General features: G+C 42.5%; 1 protein-coding gene across 1 annotated transcript; it reads left to right on the forward strand.

Moving 5' to 3' along the window:
- Positions 1-108: 108 nt before the first annotated feature.
- Positions 109-20,508, forward strand: LOC143339073 (heparan sulfate glucosamine 3-O-sulfotransferase 6). Its single transcript, XM_076760082.1, has 2 exons — positions 109-907; positions 18,758-20,508. The coding sequence occupies exons 1-2, from the start codon at positions 429-431 to the stop codon at positions 19,374-19,376; spliced, it is 1,098 nt and encodes a 365-aa protein (XP_076616197.1). The 5' UTR covers positions 109-428; the 3' UTR covers positions 19,377-20,508.
- Positions 20,509-21,022: the final 514 nt, after the last annotated feature.

A 21,022-nucleotide genomic window follows, 5' to 3' on the forward strand; every position in this document is an offset into this window, starting at 1 on the left:
CGTGTGTTTGATGAGCAGGGCGTGGATTTGGCAGTGAGACGGGAGGGGGGTGTTGAGGGTTTCCTATAGACTCGCTGCCAAAGGAGCGCACAGAACGTACGGAGCGCTGCGGGACAAATTCACAGTCACCTCTCAGCCGAAGCTCGCTGGGACTTTTCCTCTGCTTAATGAAAAATCTTCAAGCTGCATTTGATACTCTGACGAGCTGAAGAATTCCCACAGAGGCAAAGGGCGAGAACACAAGCGGAGGAACATGTGGAGCTTTTTGACGCGCGCAGGGCAAGTTTTGCGCCACTTGCTGTTGCGGCAGGAGCGCGGTGTTTTTTTAAAAGCTTTCTCAGTTTGAGGAACTTTTAAAGTTAATAGTATGAAGTCTTCTGATATGGCATGTTTCCTGCGTTGTGTCCTCATGCTCAGGATTGCGACTCATGGGATGTAGTAAATGGAGAGCTGCGTTCAACTTTGGACACCTGAAGGTGCAGTCCAAGCTGTCCGTCTTCTTTACCATGATCATTCTCTTCACTTACCTCTTTTACTGCCTCAACGGATACTGCGACTCTTTGCCCAGGCCTGTTTATGACCAACAAAGTAATTTCCAAAACAAAATTCTCTTAAATGATGGGCATGAGGCGTCGTCGCAGCAGCTCGGCGCGTATAACGCGTCTCAGGGCTCGTTTGTGCGGGAACAGCTGTCGGACTTGTCGAACAGCGATGCTCCATCGAACAACATCTCTATAGCCAATAATTTCGGCAGCAAAAAGTTCCCTCAGGCCATCATCATAGGGGTGAAGAAAGGTGGCACTCGGGCTCTGCTCGAGTTCCTGCGCATCCATCCGGACGTGAGAGCCGTCGGGTCTGAGCCGCACTTCTTTGACCGCTTCTACGATAAGGGACTGGAATGGTACAGGTAAGCTGTGTTTTCCGTTCTTTTCTTTCTTTCTTTAATTTTTTTTAACTTAATGATAAAACAACTCATTAAATATTTACTTAAAATCATGAGTTTCCCTGCGCTCCTCAAACGGAGGAATGACCGCAGCAGTAATGAACTGTAAGGGTCAAAGTTCAGGTCAGAAGTCCCGAACGCCTGATGAGATGTTGTGGCTGCTTACTCTCATTTGTCGGAAGTGAAATGCCTGATAATTGAAGTTTAAATTAGAGCTTTAGACTTTCTTTTTCTTCAGCAAGATCTACATACACGTGCAGAAGTCTAGCTGGAATGTTAAAAAATGCATTTGTCTTGATTTAAGATGAATTTATTAAAAAAAAAAAAAAAAAAAGATCAAACATATTAATCCTGTGATATTGCATTAGGCCTAGCAGTTTTATTTTCATGAGTAAAATCCAGTCATGCAGTGTAAGTAGACTGCAGCCCTCTTCACAAGAGTCCCCCTGTTCTTCTCTGGATTCTTCCAGACTGCTTGTAAATATGCATGATGTGTATTTTATCTTCAGCAGTTGCACATTAAGTGTCTTTAGTGGAGCTTGTGTGGGAGCTTATTTTGTTTCTTTGGAAACAGACGAAACAGACAAAGCGTGTTTAGAAAAAGGCCTTTAAATGATACCGTATGAGGGTCTCAAATTGAGAAGTGAGCGCTTTTTAGTGCCACATGTGCATCAAGGACTTTTTTCCTGTCGCGTTATCCCCAATCTGTGACCTTAATGGAAAAAAAGTGCCATCCTGAAGAGCCAAATGTACACAATCCTTTATAATCATGTATTTTCTCATTCCCTTATCACAGTAAAGAATTAAACATTAGTGGCAGAGTGAGGTGTAACAAAAACAGAGCTAATTCAAATGCACTCTCCACTTATTAGTCCACATAAAGTATGTCTTTGTAGAGGCAAACGCATTATCTCACACTGGTGTGATCGGTCCCGCTCCTCTCTTCCTGAATATCTCTCAGCACCAATAAGAGGCTCTGCTGATAGCCTCCAAAGATGGCAGCGTATTCAGTCCCCTGCCAATAAATTGCTGTTTATTGAGCTGACACGCTGCTTCCTTAAGTGTCCAATGTTGGTCCCCTGAGGGCCGCACTACCAGTCTGATCACAGGGGGAGGATGGGCTATGGCTGTGGCTGGTGTTAGTGTGGATGACCCCTCAGTCAGGTAGTCGTGTGTTTGCTTGAGGATCAGCCAAAACGACCGTATTGACGGTGGATATTTCTCTAATTAGAAATAGTCTCCATTTAATTTTTTCCAATGAAAACCAGACAAGTGAAAATTTTCATGTAGAGAAACATTAATCTCAGTTTACACATTCAAATTTCCAGGTTTAAAATCATCAGTGAAATGGCTGAGAAATATTTTGTGTAAGTTAACGATGTTTTAAGTGGCCGGCTGATGTCTGAAAGCACAGAGACCAGAGAAAAAGAGACGGAGAGGGACGGACGGACAGAGGAAAACCATTACAGAGGAAGAATGAGGAAAAAAAAAAAAACATCTGGGGAGTAAATGACAGTTTGATAAAGAGACAAGGAGAAGAGATGAGGACATGGAGGTGTGGATGAAAAAATGTGGAGTGAGAGAAGGCGACGGGAGGCGCAGGGAGAGATCAATACAGGCGGATAATGATCTGTTCACTGTGAGGCTCAGGTGGAACAGCAGTAAGTGACATCAGAGATCAAAGCGTGTGTGTGCACGAGTGTTGGTTTCCTTTCTTATTACTTAGAGCGATTGTCAGGAAGAGGAAGAGGAAGAGGCTGGGGCTTTCCTGCTGTATGCAATGCATGTGTGGTGATGATGATGATGATGCAGTTGTGGGTGAGGTGGACAGCAGCTTGTTGAGGCAGTCTGACTTTAAAAATGAGTCACCTGAAATAGTTTCAACACAAACATGTGTGTTTTACTGGAGTAATTGTTGGTTTACATAGACGTGAAGATGCAGGATGAAAAAAAAAGAAAACTAAATTTTAGCTAACTGACTCTCCTCCTGCTGTATTAATGATGGGGGATACAAACAATTATTCATTAATCTGCGGATTATTCCCTCAATCCCTAGAATCAAAGGTGACATCCTCAAATTCCCTGTTTTGGCCAACCATCAAATCATAACCCAACAATTCAGTCCACTATAGAAGACAACGAAAAGCAGGAAATCCTCACAGTTGAGAAACTGAAATCAGACAAAACGCGTCCTTTCTTCTTTTCTCTTTATTAATTTCTTTTTAGCATTACTGTCCTATTCTCAGGAGGTGTAAGGGGATACTTTGGGGAAAATGAGGGTTCGAGAGGTTAACCGTTGGGTCATGTCTCTCAGCACTCGCAGACCAAACGCACAACAGCAGGAAATACTCAGCAGCAAGTGATCCTTTAAAGCAAAGGATGCTGTAGAATATCTTAAAAAATGTATTTTATACCCTTGTATCCCTGCCCCCTCTAATATTTTCTCACCAGGTTTCAGATCTTTCTCGCCGATCGGACAGTAGATTAACAGAACTCTGCATTCAGAGACGCACAAAATGAATTCTTCTGCCATCTTCAGGAAAAAACACGCTGTAGGATCTGTAGTTATCTGAATGGTGACAAAACAGAAGTGAACACCAGAAAGGGTTAAAGGTGAGGAGCCTGGCGGCCTTCACATGTTCCTTTTACTGCTCTCTGTTGTTGGAAAACTGACCTTACCTTGTACTCTCTTAACACCGACGTGACATATTCACCTTTTTTTCTTCTTCTTCTTCTTCTTCTCTTTTTGTGTTTTGAAGGCCTAATGAAACGTGTGTGTCCTAATCCGCTGACAGCTCGTGTCAACACTGTGTGAATTGGACCGGTGTAATGACAGGACAGGCATTAACATGGACAGCTCAGGGACGTGCAGAGCGGCCTGAGAGGGATTAGGCCCCCAGTTGCAGTTAAACAAGGCCTTATGAGGCATTAGACAACACCACCAACCAGCCGCCTCCTCACCTCGCAGCGCCGACCTGAGGAGCACATCAGTATTCCTGCTACACCTCAACCTTTAGTGCAATAGGGGAAGCTTATGGTCCCCAGGGGCTGTGTAGTTCACCGCCTTACAGACAAGAAATGAAAGTTACTTGGGTTTTTATATACAGATGTAAATGTTCGGAGCATAGACAGCAACCCTGTAGCCCAGTCTTGAAGGTACTCATCCAGTCACCAGGGGACGTGTGGAGAGATTGTGGAGAAGCTCGACTTATTTGAGGTAAAAAAAAAGCCGAAAATATAATTTGATTGAAAAAATATCTCCACATTGAATCAGCTGCAACACAGAGAGCGGCTTTCCAAGAACAACAGAATCAGTTGTTTCAACGTTACACAACATCTCTCCATTCACGTGCAAAGCGCTGTTCTGGCCGTAGGTGTTGCGAGCTGTCTGTCAGGAGGAAAGCACGTAAAGAGTCCACAGAGGGATGTTTTCAGGCTGGACGGGTGGATGGACTTCACCATCGGAGCCCTCTGTTCGTTTCTCTCTGACAGTCAGCTTATTTTAACCGTAAGCAGGACAGTTCCCCAACCTAACCCTCCCTAACCGCAAGGTTGTTCCTTTAGCCATGACGATGGAGGTCCCATAATCTTAATGAAGTAATAATTTTAACCCAAACCATGACGTTCCCCAACATGTTTTCCAACAATAACTGTTTTGAGAGGCACAGACAAACGGAACGTCAGGTCATAAAACGCCTCCGTGTTGGTCTAAAGGGCAGTTACAAATAATGTTTTTTTGGTACTTAATTTGGACGACTTCTTGGCATCACCTGAACATTAGCTACGTATTATTATTACGAGGGCATGAAAACTAGTTAGCAAGCAGCACAGAAGTCTAAACTGCTATCTAAAAGTAATGGATGAATGATTACAATTAGCCTAAATTAATGGATCAGAGGTTGAACTTGTGAGCTAAAATTAACATTAATGGATAAATTGATAAAATGATAGGTAAAAGTAAAGGATAAATAATTAATATGGTTAGGTATGGTTGAAATAGTTAGATATAAGTAATGGATAGATAGTTAAAATAAGCTAAATGTAATGAATAAATAGTTAAAATACAGAGTTAGATTATAGTGATGGATGAATGTTTGAATTGTCAGCTAAAAGTAAGGGATAAATGGTTGATATAGCAGCTTAAGTGCATGGATAAGTAGTTTAAATTTCCATCTGCCACTCCAAGTGGTGCAAACCCAACTGACTTAAACCTTAACCCTTCAGTTTCAATTATCCACATTTCTATAATCGATAGTATTAAATAACATCCAGTTGGAGCTGCGGGGGTGAGTCCACTGCTCTGGTCTCTGTCTTTCCTCTCTTTTCTGTCACTTAACACACAGTTCTGAAAATATTAATTTAGTGTAATAATGTGGTAAGTATTGATTGACAGATGTCAACACTGGCCTGTCACCATATGTTGCTCGGTGGCTTAAGATTAATCAGCAGACTCATCAGACTTCCCCGTTCCTTCCTACTTTCCTTTCTTCCTCCCCTTTTCTGCCCTCCTTCCTAGGCTCTTCCATTCTTCCAGATATCATATGTAGTTATAAAAATATTATTAATTTAGTGTAATTACATCTTAAGTACCCTCTGACTCACATATATCAATTTGTAACAGAACCATTGTATGTGAAGCCAACAACATCATCTGAAACTGGGCTGGAAAGTATCACTTAAACATTTATTCTCTGACAGAGCTCTTCATTTCAAAGTGCTGTCTGTGCCTTTGAGCTTCGGAGCGAGTCTTGGCCCCTGTCTTCAGCTGGTAACCAAGTAAAACACATGGACATCCTTAAAGGAAGCATTTGGCAAATTGTTTTAGAAAAAATGCTTATATGTGGAAAAGCCTTGGCTTTGCCATCTGCTGGAAACGATTCTGTGGTTTGGTGGTGGAGAATGAGGGTTTAGACAGCCATGGTGTGCAAGTGAGTGAGTGTGAGCATGTGTGTGAGCTCCCATACACTCATACTGCTTCAGCTCTACCTGAAGTCCATCCACTCCCCCTCTTCCTCACAGCATCTCTCCACCTTTTCTTGACACTATAAATATCCAGCAGATATAAATGTCATTTCCCGATATCGATCACCCCAAATAGGTTCTTTCTATTGATCTGGCTCTCTCTGCCTTTATCACGCTGTTGCAGCAGAAATGAATTAACTTCTGAATATTCAATCTTGTTGACAAGGAGCTGTTACTCCCCTTCCACCGCTGACATTTATACCCCGCGGTCCAAGTGTTGCTCGAGTGGATTTATTGGCTCGTTCAGGTCACTCAAACTGCGTAATGTAAAGCCGCAGGACGAGTTCTCGCTCCCGTTAGAGTTGAGTCGATGTTTTTTCTGCCTGTCTCTAAATCTCTTTCCTTATTGACTCGTTTCTTTGTCTCATAGAGGCATGTTGTATAATTCGGCCGAGTGCTGGATGCGCTACCTAGACAGGAATGTCCAGGTTTTATTTCCTGTTAGACTCTTCTACCAATCACAGGGGATTCTCTGGTTGAATTCCTCCCTGCTCACATTCTTGGAAGCTGCATGTTGCGGAGAGCGTTTTTCAGACTGACAGAGGGTTTTGGGGGGAAAGAACCGAGGCTTTCATGGAAGAATTTGGAAAAATAGGAAATGTATAGATCTTCCTGGAAGAAAGACGGCCTTGTGCAGAAGACAGGGTCCAGTGCTTTGTGAGTATTTGAAGCTGCATCAGTGCAGGAAGGAAAAAGAAGCTGGTTGTATCCACGACTGTGAGCAGCGCTGTGCAGCATGTCTGTCAGAACTAATAAACATAACATGACACATGCTGCTTTACATGTAAAGAGATTCTCGTCGGAATGAATAAAATATGTAAATTAAGCTGGAAAAACTATTTGAAATAATCAAACATGACTTGAAAAATTGGTGTGGAATAGGTATGGATTTCTACTATGAGGAGAAAAAAAGGTCTGATCCAACTCCGTCATCAATATTTTGACAGCTTATCATTGGCTGACCTTTACCCTCCCAGCACGCCATGTCTCTTCCAATCAGAAATAATGGCATCATGACTGGTGAGAGATGCACGATGAGCGGATCACCGAGGAAACTCCTCAGTCGCAGTTCCAGAGTACAGAAAGAGAAAGTTCACGTCGTTCATCACTCTGACGGATTTTTAATTTTTTAATCTTCCAAATTTTCGGTCCCGACTGTCAGACTGAGAATGTGCCGTGTCAGTAAAAGACTCAAGACATGCTGTTACTCTTCCTCAGCCAAAGATTCATCAAAGTCTTCCTTTCCTTGTTAAACAGCAGAGATCAGAGATGACTGATGAGCCACCGCGTTTAACGGACCACAACAGAACAGCCATCTTTCTGCTCCTTCTCGTCTCTACATCATTTTTTTTATTTTTTGCTTCCCTCTCTCCTCTGTGTGTCATCTGCCTTGTGTTTTAGATTAGTGTGCATGCAGTCGAAAAAAAGCTCTGCATGTGGCAGAAACTGTCTTATTCATAAGAAGAAACAGATAAGGAAACTGATGTCATCATCAGATTGTGTAAGACACGTGCACTGGTCTAAAATAACTGTGTGCATTTACCATCTATTATTATTACCATGTACTTTTTGCTCTACTGACTTCTAGGTTGTCATTTGTCAAATTAATATTTGCAATACTGATGCTCAGATATGAAAACATGAAGGACTGTTCTTGATTTAAAGGATAGATTCATTTTTTTCTGTCTTAAAGCAGAGCTCACATGCGTGTCTCTTCACGGTCAGTGTAATCATTCCTCCTGCCCACACTGGACATTCTGAACGCAATTCTCCCAACGTAAGACGACTCTGTGTGTTTCAACAGAGCGTTTCCATGCTGAGATCCAGTAGAGGAATAATACTGGAACTCAAACAAGGATTTTTTTTTTTTTAAATGAAAAAGACTGAAAGATACTGACTTGACATGTCCACTGCTGAAGTTTCACAGTTCCACTGAAGTCAAAATCGATGTTTATGTGTTTTTATAACACACGTCTTGCACTATACATGACCTATATGCCAGTTACGTGGGTAAGATTAATGGTATTTTAGGCTTAAAAAATGTTGATGACTCTGTCACTAATTTTGGGTCCAATGAAACACTTTTTCAAATTTTTATGACGATGCCATAGTCAGAGTCTGGGTGAAACTCATTTTACAGAGTTTCTTGACAGACAGATAGTTTTAGTTATTATAACTAAAGTAGACAGGGACCGACTGAGACTGACAGAGGCCAGTTTGATGACAGGGAATACAGCTTCCTGATACAGATGGGGATGTGTGTAGCAAATGTTCAGCACTAACTGGCTGTTATAAACGTGATAATTTTCTCCCTTGTTGCCCGATTTCTCAGGGAACACGTTAATATGAGGAAGCAAAGGGCCCTCCGCCTTCTGTTTCATGGAAAGTGTGTGGAACAAAACTGTGGACTTAACTCCCAATCACTTACATTAAGCTCTCGTTATGGTCAGTATGGACAGGAGGATCAACTACAGTGAAGAAAAAAACGATTTAATAGCACATGTGGCACGTGAGTGTTGTTTTAAGACAGACTTAAAAATCACCCTTTAAAGCTTTTAGAATTATATGTTGAATGCTTTTCACATCATCACTGGAGATGTTATATCAACTGAGTAATTGTTTGGTTTATAAAATGTCTGAAAACAGTGAATGTCTGTTAGATTTCTTTAAGGCCAAGGTGAGGTCAAAAAACCCAACATATCCGGTGTGCAATGATATAAAGGGATATTTGGCATTATTGCAAGAAAAAATGATCTAAATGATTAATCAATTACCAGAATGGCTGTTACCAAAATTTACTGGGTATCAGCTTATCAACTAATCAATGAATTGTTTCAGCTCTGCAGTACAATATGACCAAAATGATCATTTTGAGATTTGAATCGCCCTTTAATTATGCTGCCTTCAGGCTCCATTTTCCACCGCTTGCATTGAAAAATGGATCTGAAGTTAATATGATATCGACTCTCTTTCTCCATTCACGTCAATTGCTTTATTGTTTTTGTCAGGAAAGGAGACGCACGCTGAGGTAGATGCATTTATTCACAGTTAAGGCTGCTGGCTTTCGATAGACGGAACAGATAGTAAAACCCACACCCAGTTAACCATCACTGCTCTGTCTGGAGAGGCAGGTAATTATTGACTGTGTGTGTGTGTGTGTGTGTGTGTGTGTGTGTGTGTGTGTGTGTGTGGCAGTGGACCTCTAACTGCTGTCTCTCTCTGTTTAATGTCTGACTGCCTGGGTGGGGAGGTGGAGGTTGTGAGAACCTGCAGCCACCCTGAGAATCCCACAGAGAAACACACCTTCCTTTGTCTGCTATAAAAGCTCCATAGAAAACTCCCATCCGCCTGACTTAACCAACTTAGAGGAATTGGTTAATTGTCGGTGATGTCTGTGCTGGTTTTGAGAGGAAATGAGATTAATTATGCCTGAAACTCTGGCGCAGAGAGCAAGAGCTGTATATGAGGACAAGCGAAACATCAAACAAGACACTGTGATTGGGGGAAATCTGGACGCCAACACCAGCTCCCGCTTCATGTCCATCCAAATCTACTGCGTCCTGCATGTTTGATGTGTGTGTGTAAACGTAGCCAAGGCCTCCTGAGTCCACTCTGATGAGCTTGATAGATGGTACTAATAGCAGACCGCTGAATGGACTGCTTCCAGTTGTAAAAGCCACGACTCTGCCAGCAGCGATTTCCCTTTTTCAGCTTAAGACGCCGCTAACAATGAGCTGAGAAACCACAAGGAGTGGCAGGCTGAAACTGCTCGGAAGTGGGTTTTCAGGATCGGACAGGATCGAGTGTTCTTATTGGTCGGGACCTGGGGAGTTGCCAGTCGAGCAGAAGTCCATATTGAGTCAATTACAGTGTTTCTGAGGTGTGTGCGCACATGTGTGTGTACTCATTTAGCAAAGCTGTTTAATTAGTGAAAACGTGGTTGTTTTCTCTGTCGCCGGTGCAGACTCAGAGGAGGGTAAACATTACAGTCTGTACATGTTGTCTCATGGTTAATCTTTAACTGGACTGACTGAGATGAAGACCAAACATCCATCCATCCATCCATCCATCCATCCATCCATCCATCCATCCATCCATCCATCCATCCGGCGTAATAAAATAATGTTAAAAAAGGACTATATCTCAATGTAAATTACAAAACATGGTGACTTCTTCGTTGTAATATTTGTAATAATTTCACATAAATCAAGAAATACTTACAAGTATGCTTGCTTACAGTACAATCAGTGTAATAGCTGATATTTTAAATGCATCTTGATATAAATATGTGCTCTTAGGCTGCAGCTAACAGTTATTTTTGTGACGTTTTCTCAAATGATTGATTCATTGTTTGCTCCATAAAATGCCAGAAAATACTGCAGCAAAAAAAAAAAAATTAGACAGATATCTAAGAAAACTTAGATATTCAGTTTAATATAATAGAAAATTAAAATATAAATAAACCTACAACCAGTTCTTTTTTTTTTTTTTTTTTTTTTTTTTACTTTTTTTACTTTTTTTAATGTGCTCACTCCATGAAACACTGCAAGACGTTTTTCTGACATTTACTGACATTCCCACCTCATCACACCATCCTACTAAGAGCCCACTTCGGTAATCTGTGGCGAGGACATGATGACATCACAGGGGTCAGGATCTACCCAATCTATTCGTCCGTCCCTCCCTCCACCCCTGTGTTCAGGAGATCGGATGAAGGCAGGGTGGGGCCCCCGAGGCCCCTGGCAGCTCAGAGATAAAGCAAAACAAGTAGGCCACTGTGGGCCCGGCAGGAACACGACTGCAGATTTTCCCATTTGATAAGTCAGGAGGGGTGGGAGCAATCAGCAGCAACACACACACACACACACACACACACACACACACACACACACACACACACACAAACGTTGACTTCCACTCTCACATATGGACACGTACATTACACTCATACATAAACATTCGAACACACATAACAGGTTTCATGTCAGGTCATTACAGGTTGTTATGCGATCAGAGGGAGAAAATCGCCGCCTTCCTCCTTCCTGTCCTTATTTCTCTTCTTTTCTCCGGTCATTTTGAAGTGTTTTGATGATACATTCTTGCTTATTATTAGTTAGTGAAGTCAGAGTTCTTACACTTACAGTGCTGCACTTATTTTCCTATTAATTAAAAAAGCTGTTTCAAAGTTGAAAGCAATGGCACGATTATTGTGGGAAATTACCTCATTTGTTCTGCTGCCAAGCGTCAGACGCGAGGATCTCTACCGCTCTGGTGTCTGTATGGTATAGTTGTAATAGAAAGCTTCAGTCAGCAGCCAGCTGGCTGAGCACAGACACAGGAAGCAGGGAAACAGCTAGCTTGGCTCTGTTCAAAGGTAATAAAATCCACCTAGCAGCACCTCTAAAGCCCTTTAATTACCCTTACACTTTATATCTTGTTTTATGCTGTTTTATGGGGGTCATGCGCCAGACATAACCCCCCCGTAAAATGCTGAATTGTCATTTTGACACTGTGCAGATTAAACAAACAAGATTTAATGTGTTAAAGTGTTCTGGCTGTTTCCCCATTTCCTGTCTGTATGCTAAGCTAAGCTATCAGCCCCAGCTACGTATTTAGCGTGCAGCCATGACTGTGGTATCAATCTTTACGTCTTACTCTCAGCAAGAAAGCAAGTAAGTGCATTTCAGCAAATGTTAAACTGTTCCTTTGAGACACGTCAGTATTGTTAGATCAGTCACAGAGGGAAGTCAGACAGTTGCAGGCTAATGCTGACGGTTCCTACAGTGTCTTTGCTGAAAGTCACACATACATTCACACAGCAGCAGCAGCACACACACACACATAGATCTTCCTCTGTCATTACGGCTGCCCTGCATGGTTTCTCAGAGGAAACTCTGACTGACCACTTCTGATTTACTCACCACTCTCAGGCCCTGTGATGTCTCTATTAACTGTTACGCCTCTATTTTTCCCCTCAGCTAGACACATTCTTCAGCTCTTTCCTACCGACCTACCCCAGTGATGCAAACCTCCTCGGCAAAAATACTCCTCACCACCCTGGTGCGTCAGCCAGACGGTAACCTTCAGAGTGTGTAATAGTCCGCCACACACACGCTGAAGTGAGATGTAGTAACATGAGGTGTGAGCCGCATGGGTTTATGTAAAACAGATATTAAGTGTAAGGAGCTGAAGGATGATATCTTGTGCCAGTATTCAGTGTAGAATCTGCAGGTCTTGGCGAGTCTTTAAAGCGTCGAGTTTAGTACCTCAAAAAAGACCTTGGAAGGCAGTAAAAAAAAAAAAATTGAATTTTCAATGAAATTTTAATAATAATTATTATTCTTTCCAGCCATAAATTATACTTTTTTGATCCAGGCCACATGAATTCTATTTCTAGGAATTACTGTTATATTCAACTTACCTTCAAGAAATGTGATAGAAATGTAAATAAATTCATACCTAATAATTTGACGTTGGCCCTATTCTCCCTAATTGTTTTCTAATATTCTTTGAAAAAGGTGTCCCATTGCTTTCTGTGTGGCATTTAAGGTCTTAAAAAGGCTTTAATTTTGTGAACACTTCAGACTCTGTTCAGTCCTCCACCTGAATTTTACTCTTTACAGGAAAAGCATCTGAAACTGCATTTAGACACATAAAAAAGGCAAAAACCAGATGCAATTACTTATCATTAATCGCTTTAGGCTTAAAATCTCCTTTCTGGCAACCAGAAATCTGCAAACCTGAAAAAATAAGAAAGCGATCAAGGAAGGAAGTTTTCTCTGTTTTCATAAAGCGACGGTTACATTTAACAAAAGGCTAAATATTGGCCATCCAACTAATGCAGTGGCCCAACTCCAACAGACACAAAGAGAAGCAGTACTTTACCTCCCCTTTTATTGAGTTGCTTACAGTCCGGGCTGACTTCTAATCAGCCCACAGAAGCTCCTCGGGCCCTGTATTTGCCGTCAGTAATGACAAACCTCTGCCTCCACGCAGCAGCTTTTACAGATCTTTGAACACACGCAGGCAGACTGTATCTGTCTGCATGTCCCTCTGTAGTGGTCGCGGATGTCAATGTGTTTTAAAATTCCTTCACACATGTCAAATGTATTCATAACAGTCGCACTTTGAAGGATACAGCAGAGGCCAAGTGGACGCTTTGAAGTTGTAAGAGGGAAATGGGGAAAAGTGGAAAAAATGGAGGAGGTGAGCGAAAGAGAATCGGAGGGATAGAGGAAGGAAAAGAGGAGGAAACGTCGCATGTACGCGAGAGAAATCTGCACATGATGACATGTTGCAGTACGTGATCCCCCGTGATCCCCGGTGGTCTCGCCCACTGAATCACAACCATCTGCCTCTGACCTTCAGGGTGGAAGAGTCCATTTCCACGCAAAGCAGGCTGGTGGGGATTAAGAGGGTCCGGGGGTCTGGCCTCTGGCCCAGCAGAGCCGGTACGGATCACAGCTTTCAGAGCTCCGAACCCCGGGACAAGAGGGAAACTTCCTAACCCAGAAACACTTCCCTCATCTCCGCCGTACACACACACACACACACACACACACATTGAGGACTTCATTGCTCCCAGATGTGGATCCATCCTGTGGAAGGCATGTTCACATGGTTAGAGTGTGTGTGTTGTGTTTATGCGTGTGAGTGTATGTCACAGTAGAAAGCACGGAAACAGACAGAGAGAGACGGGCGGTGTGCAAACACAGAAATGAAAATGACTGAAGTTTGTGCTTCCCACTGGAAAAGTGATAATAGCGGCTGTGTTTGCAGTGCCTGCAGGTGCCCTCTTTACTTTAAGATATACACACAGTCACATTTGATAAGCACTTCAGTGGGTGAAACCCTTCATTCGGGGCAGCAGTCCTGCCTGTGAAGTCATAAAGTAATAACTGTGCAAACAGTAAAGTTGATAGAAGAGGGCTTTCAGGGGGCATGAGAGATTAGATAAGTTAAAATGCCTTTGCTTTATGCTCTTTTAGACCATTTTACCCAAAAATAGATGGGCACAGATGACATCCTACACCTAAAAAATTATTATTATTAGGAATGTATTTAATCAACAATTAATATGAGTGATTTCGAGTTGGTCTTTCAGCGATTTATTGTGAAGTTATTGTGAGAGTTTCAAGAGACAGGTTTTTGAAAGAAAAGGTCAAAATATATGCAGCTGAGGACAAAATGTCTCAACATTTCCTTGTATGAGTGAAAATCCCAAATGACTTTATCCTACATTTCCCATAATGCAACTCAGTAGCATTTTTCGTACAACTTGATGTGCCTGGTATACACTCACCTCTTGGCCCCTGTCCCCAGATTACTTTGATGACATCACCTGGGTCATTTTTTTTACTCTAAATCACTCCACCAGAGCCTCTGAAGGAGTAGTAAGTTAGTCCTCATTACAGGTAAACCTAAAATCTGATTTTAAAGAAGATCAAATAGCGTAGAGGAGAGGAGATAGTTTTTTTTTTTAACTTTTAGCTCGCTAAGATAGGCTAGTTATACTTTAGCAGGACTAGCTCACCAAAGTTGATTTTTTTTTTTTTTTTTTTCAATTACAGATAGTAGCCAGTGGTGGGCAAAGAAACTATAGCTAGCTGTAGCTGTCTGAACACTCGCTACCTTTTACTTGACATGGCTGTCTCTCTGTGGCAGAGAGTGCAGCAAGTGGTCGACAAGCCCAGTTTACCAAGCCCGGGTGCAGAGTGCGGTCTGGCTCGGATTTTACTGCGTTTTGTAGTAACTGCAAATTCTGCGTAGCGTCTTCATGGAAATGTTACATTTCTCTGGCACCATCGTTTTGCATGTCGTAAAAACGTCAAAAGATTCTGGTGTTAACTCAATTTTGACCAAATATGCAGTCAACTTGGCTTGTAGGGCAGAAATGGAAAATGCTCTTCAAATAATCTGTCTCCTACCTCCACACGAAGCAGCCCCTGCTCCTCTCCTGTTGCTTTTATTGAGAGCCTGACGTAGGTCCATATACATAGCTCACGCATGTGTCCTCATATTGTGGTCATAAACAGTAGCCTATTAGCCTGCAGTCCTTTAAACAGGCCCTAATAAAGCTCAGCCCACCCACACAGAGCACAGCTAAATGTGAGAGCGTCTGGACGCATTCGTGCGCGCAGATAAACGCACATCTGCGTACTTTCAAACCTGACTGCATTCCTGCTCCAGATGCTAACAGTAAAGGTGTGATGAAAACAAACATCAGGCCGCGAGGTTTCCCCCAAACTCTCTCTGGAAACCACACAAAGGCCGGCGGTCAGCGGCCGCAGCAACTGCTATCAGATAAAGAGAACAAACACTGCGTTTTTTTATCTTCATGAGAGAAAACGAGATTAGACGCTTCTGAACGGTGATTCCAGGTTAATGAGAGGGTTTTCGGCCCTCTTTGCGTGCTGCTGTTTTTCTTCTCTCCATCTGTGCTCTTACCTCTCATGCCCCCTTTTCCATTTACTCTTGCCCACTCTTTTCCTTTGCTCTTCTTCTCCTATCTGCACACCCTCCTCCCCGTGCTCCACTGCTGTGTGGCCTCCTCCTGGCTTTTTGTTGTAGCCAGGCTGTTCTGTGATTACAGGCTAGTGGACTGAAATGTAAACATGATGTCAATGGAAGCCCCACTCAGCCTCGAATGCAACGCCATGGCTTCCATTAGACTGATGTGTGCTATAGACACACTCACAGAGCACCAAACAGTGCAAACATACTGGCACCTGGGCTGTTTTTTGCTTTCAGATCTGGATCTTTGGATGTCGCTGTCTGCAACCACAGAAAAATCCAAAAACTAAAAATATCTCACATGTTGTCCTGCGTCTTGCATGTCCTTTGGTAGTGTGTTTTTAATCATATCCTTAGGATAAAAAAAAAAAAATGAGATGATGCCCGTTTTCCCAGGGTCATGACAACTGTGTGATCCACAGTCCACATCAACAGTAACCCTCAAGTTTGAGTCCCTTTAGAGCAGAGGGATTATTTCAGCAGCCACTGTTTTGCACCAGCGTTCAAGAGTCATAGTGGGAGAAATTCATCTTAAAAGAAGTAGACTCCGATGACAGTTATATTGAAGCGCTGCAGCCAAAAATATGTTGATTAAAGGATGCAACTCTCCCTTTTTTCTCTTCTGAAAATACTTCATTGCTCAGGCGTGTTCCCTCGGGGGTTCTTGAGAGTCAGCTGGAAACACAGGTAAACAAGGCAGGTTGGGTAGATGCACTGAAACTGCACGCAATTACCACAAAGTAACCTCACAGATTGATGACACGTGAGAGTAACAGCTTCCGAGGGTGGAATTTCCTCTCAGAGCCAGGGTTATTAAACTGTCCTTGCAACCAAATGAGAAGTTTAGCCTCCTCTGTCTGGAATCGAGATTCATAAAAGCTATACTGCCGCTCACGTCATGTGGCGACCAGAAATAAGCCCGTCTCATAAAGTTGGCTTCTGAGCGATAGGTTGAAGCTTACGTTTTGGCCTGAAATTCTCATTTCAATACATCCCAATAGTGAGACTAGCCATAGAAACAGCACTGTTTTTGTAAACTTTTCTCCCTTTGGTATTTGCTGTATTTTTCTCCGTTTTGTTTAGCCCCGGCCCTGTAATGCAACTCAGAGGTTTCTTATGAATACCATAAGTTGTGTATTTGGTGTTACCCTCGTACTTTCATGCCAGGGGACATGCCGGACTTGGATCTGAGTGTGTGTGTTGGATCAGAGAGAGAGGAACAAGGAGTCGGCTCCATCACCACACACCAGAGCTCAGAGCCCCATAAGCCCTTCACTTACAGACCAACCACGAAGACTTCGACCCAACCATCACCACATGCCTGCTGAGGAGGGAGGGGGGAGAAGCGTGGAAATTAGCTGGGGGATCTTTCACAGTTGCAACACTGGCATTCCTCACTGCCTGGATTTCAAGAACACAAACTGAGCCCGAGATTTGAATCTCCTCTTTAAACTCAACAAAAGGAGCTGTATTTTATTTTTTTTATTTTTTTTTTTAAGAGAGGAAAATTGGCAGGATGTTTTTTCACAACGGAGGTTATTAGATTCCATTTTAGCATTACAGTAGCATTTAGATGAAATGAAGGACACGAGACAAATAGGTTTTCCTTTCCCTCCCATTTCCCTCGTTTTATATACAACGTGCTCTGACACATTATAGGGACTCTCAGTCAAACGCAGGCTTCAGTCAAGGTTTGTTGAACTTTCTGAGGTACTACTACATCTTCTCATCCTCTGAGTCATTTAAGTAGGGGCGAGGAATACGAGGAAGAGGGCAGCCCCGTCCTCTGAAAGCCAACGTGTGCCTAGAATACCTCAACCACTGATGATAATAACAATCAGAGCGCCAAAGGCAATAATCAGGATTGAATGCAAACGCATGGCTACCGAAAGACGATACTCGACTAACCTGTTTGTTAAAGGATACTTTTGGACTTTTGCCTGTTTCTATTACCAATAAAATATCTTTGGCCTTTATTTCTATCGCTAATTATAACAGTGCACTCACTGGTTAATTCATCTGGTCTGAGGACACGGCAGTGGAACAAAATCTGATTTATTCTGAGGTGAAAGTGTTTTTTTCTTTTCTTAAGTTTGTCTCGCCTTGAGGTTGCTCGCCCTGCCTTACTTCAGTTTTCCCAGATGTCAGCGATACACCTTTTCTACTGCAGACATTTTGACATGTCACAGTAGGAAAAGCACAGGTGTATATAACAAATTGATTGATGGCTGAATTCCATTTAGCTGCTTCAGTTTCAGGGAGCTGGTCTTGTGCATGCTGGCTCATCGTCACCCTGTCATAGCCTACTGCAACAAAAAAAAGGCCTCATGGGGATTGCAGTGTTTTTATTATTTATTCCATGAAAACTACAAAAATAAGATCCTACCTGCAACAAGCCAGAATTATTCTTTAACACTAATATCCATTGTGTAGTTAAAATACTCTCTTTTTTTTTCATCATTTTAATATGAGACTCAGTGTGAGAGTGCTTGGCAGACACATTATTTAGGATGATGAACATGTGATGGGTGTTGAGGAGTTGAAGTTGTTTAAAGGCACTGGGCTGAATAGCAAAAGCAACAAATAGCGTAGTTAACTTTTATGACTTTTGCTGTTGAGTCATTAGCATAATACTTTTTTCAATGAGTTAAATGTAATGAATAGAATTTTTGAGTAACTTGCCCAGCACTGCCATCTGATACGGATTAGCTTGCAGCACGTGCAAAAGGGGAAAAAATAACGAGATAAGTGAAAAACTATGGGAGCATTGACGGTAACCTTTCCAACCCCGTTGGAAGACTACAAATACCAGTGGTATGACAGTAATGTGGCTGTTATTTCAGTCTTTTGGGACAGCGGCACAGGGAGAGTCAGGCTGTTATGAGACTGTTTAGGAGGAGGCAGCGGATGAGAGGAAATTACTTTTCTGAGGTTAATATAGCCTTGTGGTTTTCCTACAGTAGCCACTCACAGACTCCCTCCCAGTCTGTGCTGACATGGTCACTCCATCAATGCCAGCAGCTAATGTCATGTTTATCTCCCTCTAATCACAGATTTAGCCCACTAATTACAAAGCAAAATCAAAAAGCCTTCAAGGCAATTGAGGCATCATCAGAGGAATGTTATGAGAAAATCAAAGGAATGCATTAATTTTTTCCAAATATGTAGATGTTATTTTTGTAGCTTACAACATAAATATGTTGGCTTTTTATCAAGTGGAAACTCATGCAACGTTTAGAGAAGAGTTTTATTAATGATCCGTCCTTCTTTTTTGTGCAGGAACCTGATGCCTCGCACTCTGGAGGGTCAGATCACCATGGAGAAGACCCCCAGCTACTTTATCACCAAAGAAGCTCCTCGCCGCGTCTTCTCCATGAGCCGCCACACCAAGCTCATCGTGGTGGTGCGTGACCCTGTGACCCGGGCTGTTTCTGATTACACCCAGACTCTGTCCAAATCTCCTGGGCTCCCGTCCTTCCAGAACCTGGCCTTCCGCAATGCCACCACAGGCCTCATCGACACATCCTGGAGTGCCGTGCGCATTGGCATCTACGCCAAGCACCTGGAGAACTGGCTGCGCTTCTTCCCTCTCTCACGCCTCCTGTTTGTCAGCGGCGAACGCCTCGTGACGGACCCAGCAGGCGAGATGGGCCGGGTCCAGGACTTCCTGGGACTCAAACGTGTGGTGACAGACAAGCACTTCTACTTCAACCAGACCAAAGGCTTCCCCTGCCTAAAGAAGCCTGAGGGGAGCAGCAGGCCACGCTGCCTGGGGAAGTCAAAGGGCAGGCCCCATCCCCAGATCCCCTCTGAGGTCCTGCTTAGGCTCAGAGACTTCTACAGACCCTTCAATCTCAAATTTTACCAAATGACCGGCCACAATTTTGGCTGGGACTGAACAGCTACTCACCAAAGCTCTTAAAAACTGTTAGTAGCATTGTTGATAAGCCAACTACCAAATCCAGACAGGGATACCCTGAAAGCCTTGTGTTTCCAAAGCTTTTACTGTGCAAAATAGGCCTTTCCCTCATTTCCTAAAGCTATGAAAACTCCTGCTTTGCTCCAGATTTACAACAGCCATGCTAACAAAGTTTGTCAGAGATTCAATCCCCTGAGCCACTTTAGCAAGGAATGCTAAACAGAAGCTTGGGAGAAGCGCTGGTTGTGGCTCGTGCTGCTGCAGTGTGACGGGCGCAAGCCGCACTGAAGCACACTGCTTATTTGCTTCAAATTGGAACTTCTAGTACTTGGCACCCCGAGTGCTAGAGGTATGCTAAGGTCTCATTGCTGTCTAAAACACTGAACAGCACAACCTCTAAATTGAAAATAACCCGAGAAAGATGCCAAGACTGGAAAGAGATGTGCCTAAAGTTAAACCAAATGGCACATGAGTAATAAGCCGTGACAGCCAGACAAAGTTACGATAAACCAAATGACATGTTGGAGTTCTGAGACACAGAAGCCCTGCTAAAAAAAACGATGCAGGCAGTGAGGAAAGAGGCAAAGGGTTTTGGATTATACACCATGGTACAATCAAAATATAAGTGAATGTGTCATGCTGAGACATAAATTAGTCATCAGGGATCATGTCAGTCCCTTCAGCATTGTTCAGTTCACCTTTGGGTAAATGATCATGTTTATACAGTCAGAGGAAGTTCTTTTTTCTTCAGCTCTTTCAGTGCAAGCCCCTATTCGGGACTATCTTTTAATTAAAAAATTAAAGATGTAGCAAATTCAGGAGGATACCTGGTAGTGGTGCAAAAAGGTACCAGAAATGTAAAACACACTCCACGATGTGCTGTAAATTTGCTGTTATTTAAGTTGCCAATACAATGCGTTGTATAAAATGTTCTTTACAGACAAGATCCTGTATCTGCGCTTGTTTTCTACTTCAACTAATCAACACTCACCTCCACAGTCAGTACATACATACAACTGTATATTTCTAGAAGCCTAATTTATAAGATGACAAACTGTTGTTGAGATGTTTTCTCTGAGACTTTTGTATTTGAAATTCTGCTGGAAATTCTGACTAAAACTTTTATTCTAAAACATGTTTTTGGGCTCATTTTTGCAGTGAACTCATTTCATCCTCTGTGTTCATGCCAAGCAAACCAATATTGCTGCTGGCAGGAATATACTGTAAGATACATCTGTTTTGCAGATGAGTGTTTTGAAGGCTGGAAGCAATCTACCAGACACCGGATGATTAGAAAAGAAAATATAATTAATCACTGTTGTGTGATTTTAAGGGACGTCTTGTTGGAAAGCTGACATTTATTTACAGTAGGTGAAACATGGCAGGTTGTTACTTTAATCTTTAACCTGTACTTATTATAAAATCAAATGTTAAACTCACAAACAGCACGACTAAATAACCTTTTAAAATGGGCTCAGTCTAGGATTTTAATGAATAAGGAACATTTTTCACATCAACGGTTGAAGCCAGGAGCCAGTTAGCATGAAGATTGGAAATAGAGGGAAACAGTTGGCCCAGTTTTGTCCAAAGATTAAAAAACATCTGACTACTAGCACTCATGTTGT

Source organism: Chaetodon auriga, chromosome 20 (genome assembly GCF_051107435.1).
Source record: "Chaetodon auriga isolate fChaAug3 chromosome 20, fChaAug3.hap1, whole genome shotgun sequence".
NCBI classification, from domain to species: Eukaryota; Metazoa; Chordata; class Actinopteri; order Chaetodontiformes; family Chaetodontidae; genus Chaetodon; species Chaetodon auriga.

Excerpts from the sequence above, each read along its gene's own strand:
- LOC143339073 (XM_076760082.1), top strand. The coding sequence starts at position 429 with ATGGGATGTAGTAAATGGAGAGCTGCGTTCAACTTTGGACACCTGAAG. Across the intron at positions 908-18,757 it reads AAGGGACTGGAATGGTACAG|GAACCTGATGCCTCGCACTC; the intron begins GTAAGCTGTGTT and ends TTTTTTGTGCAG.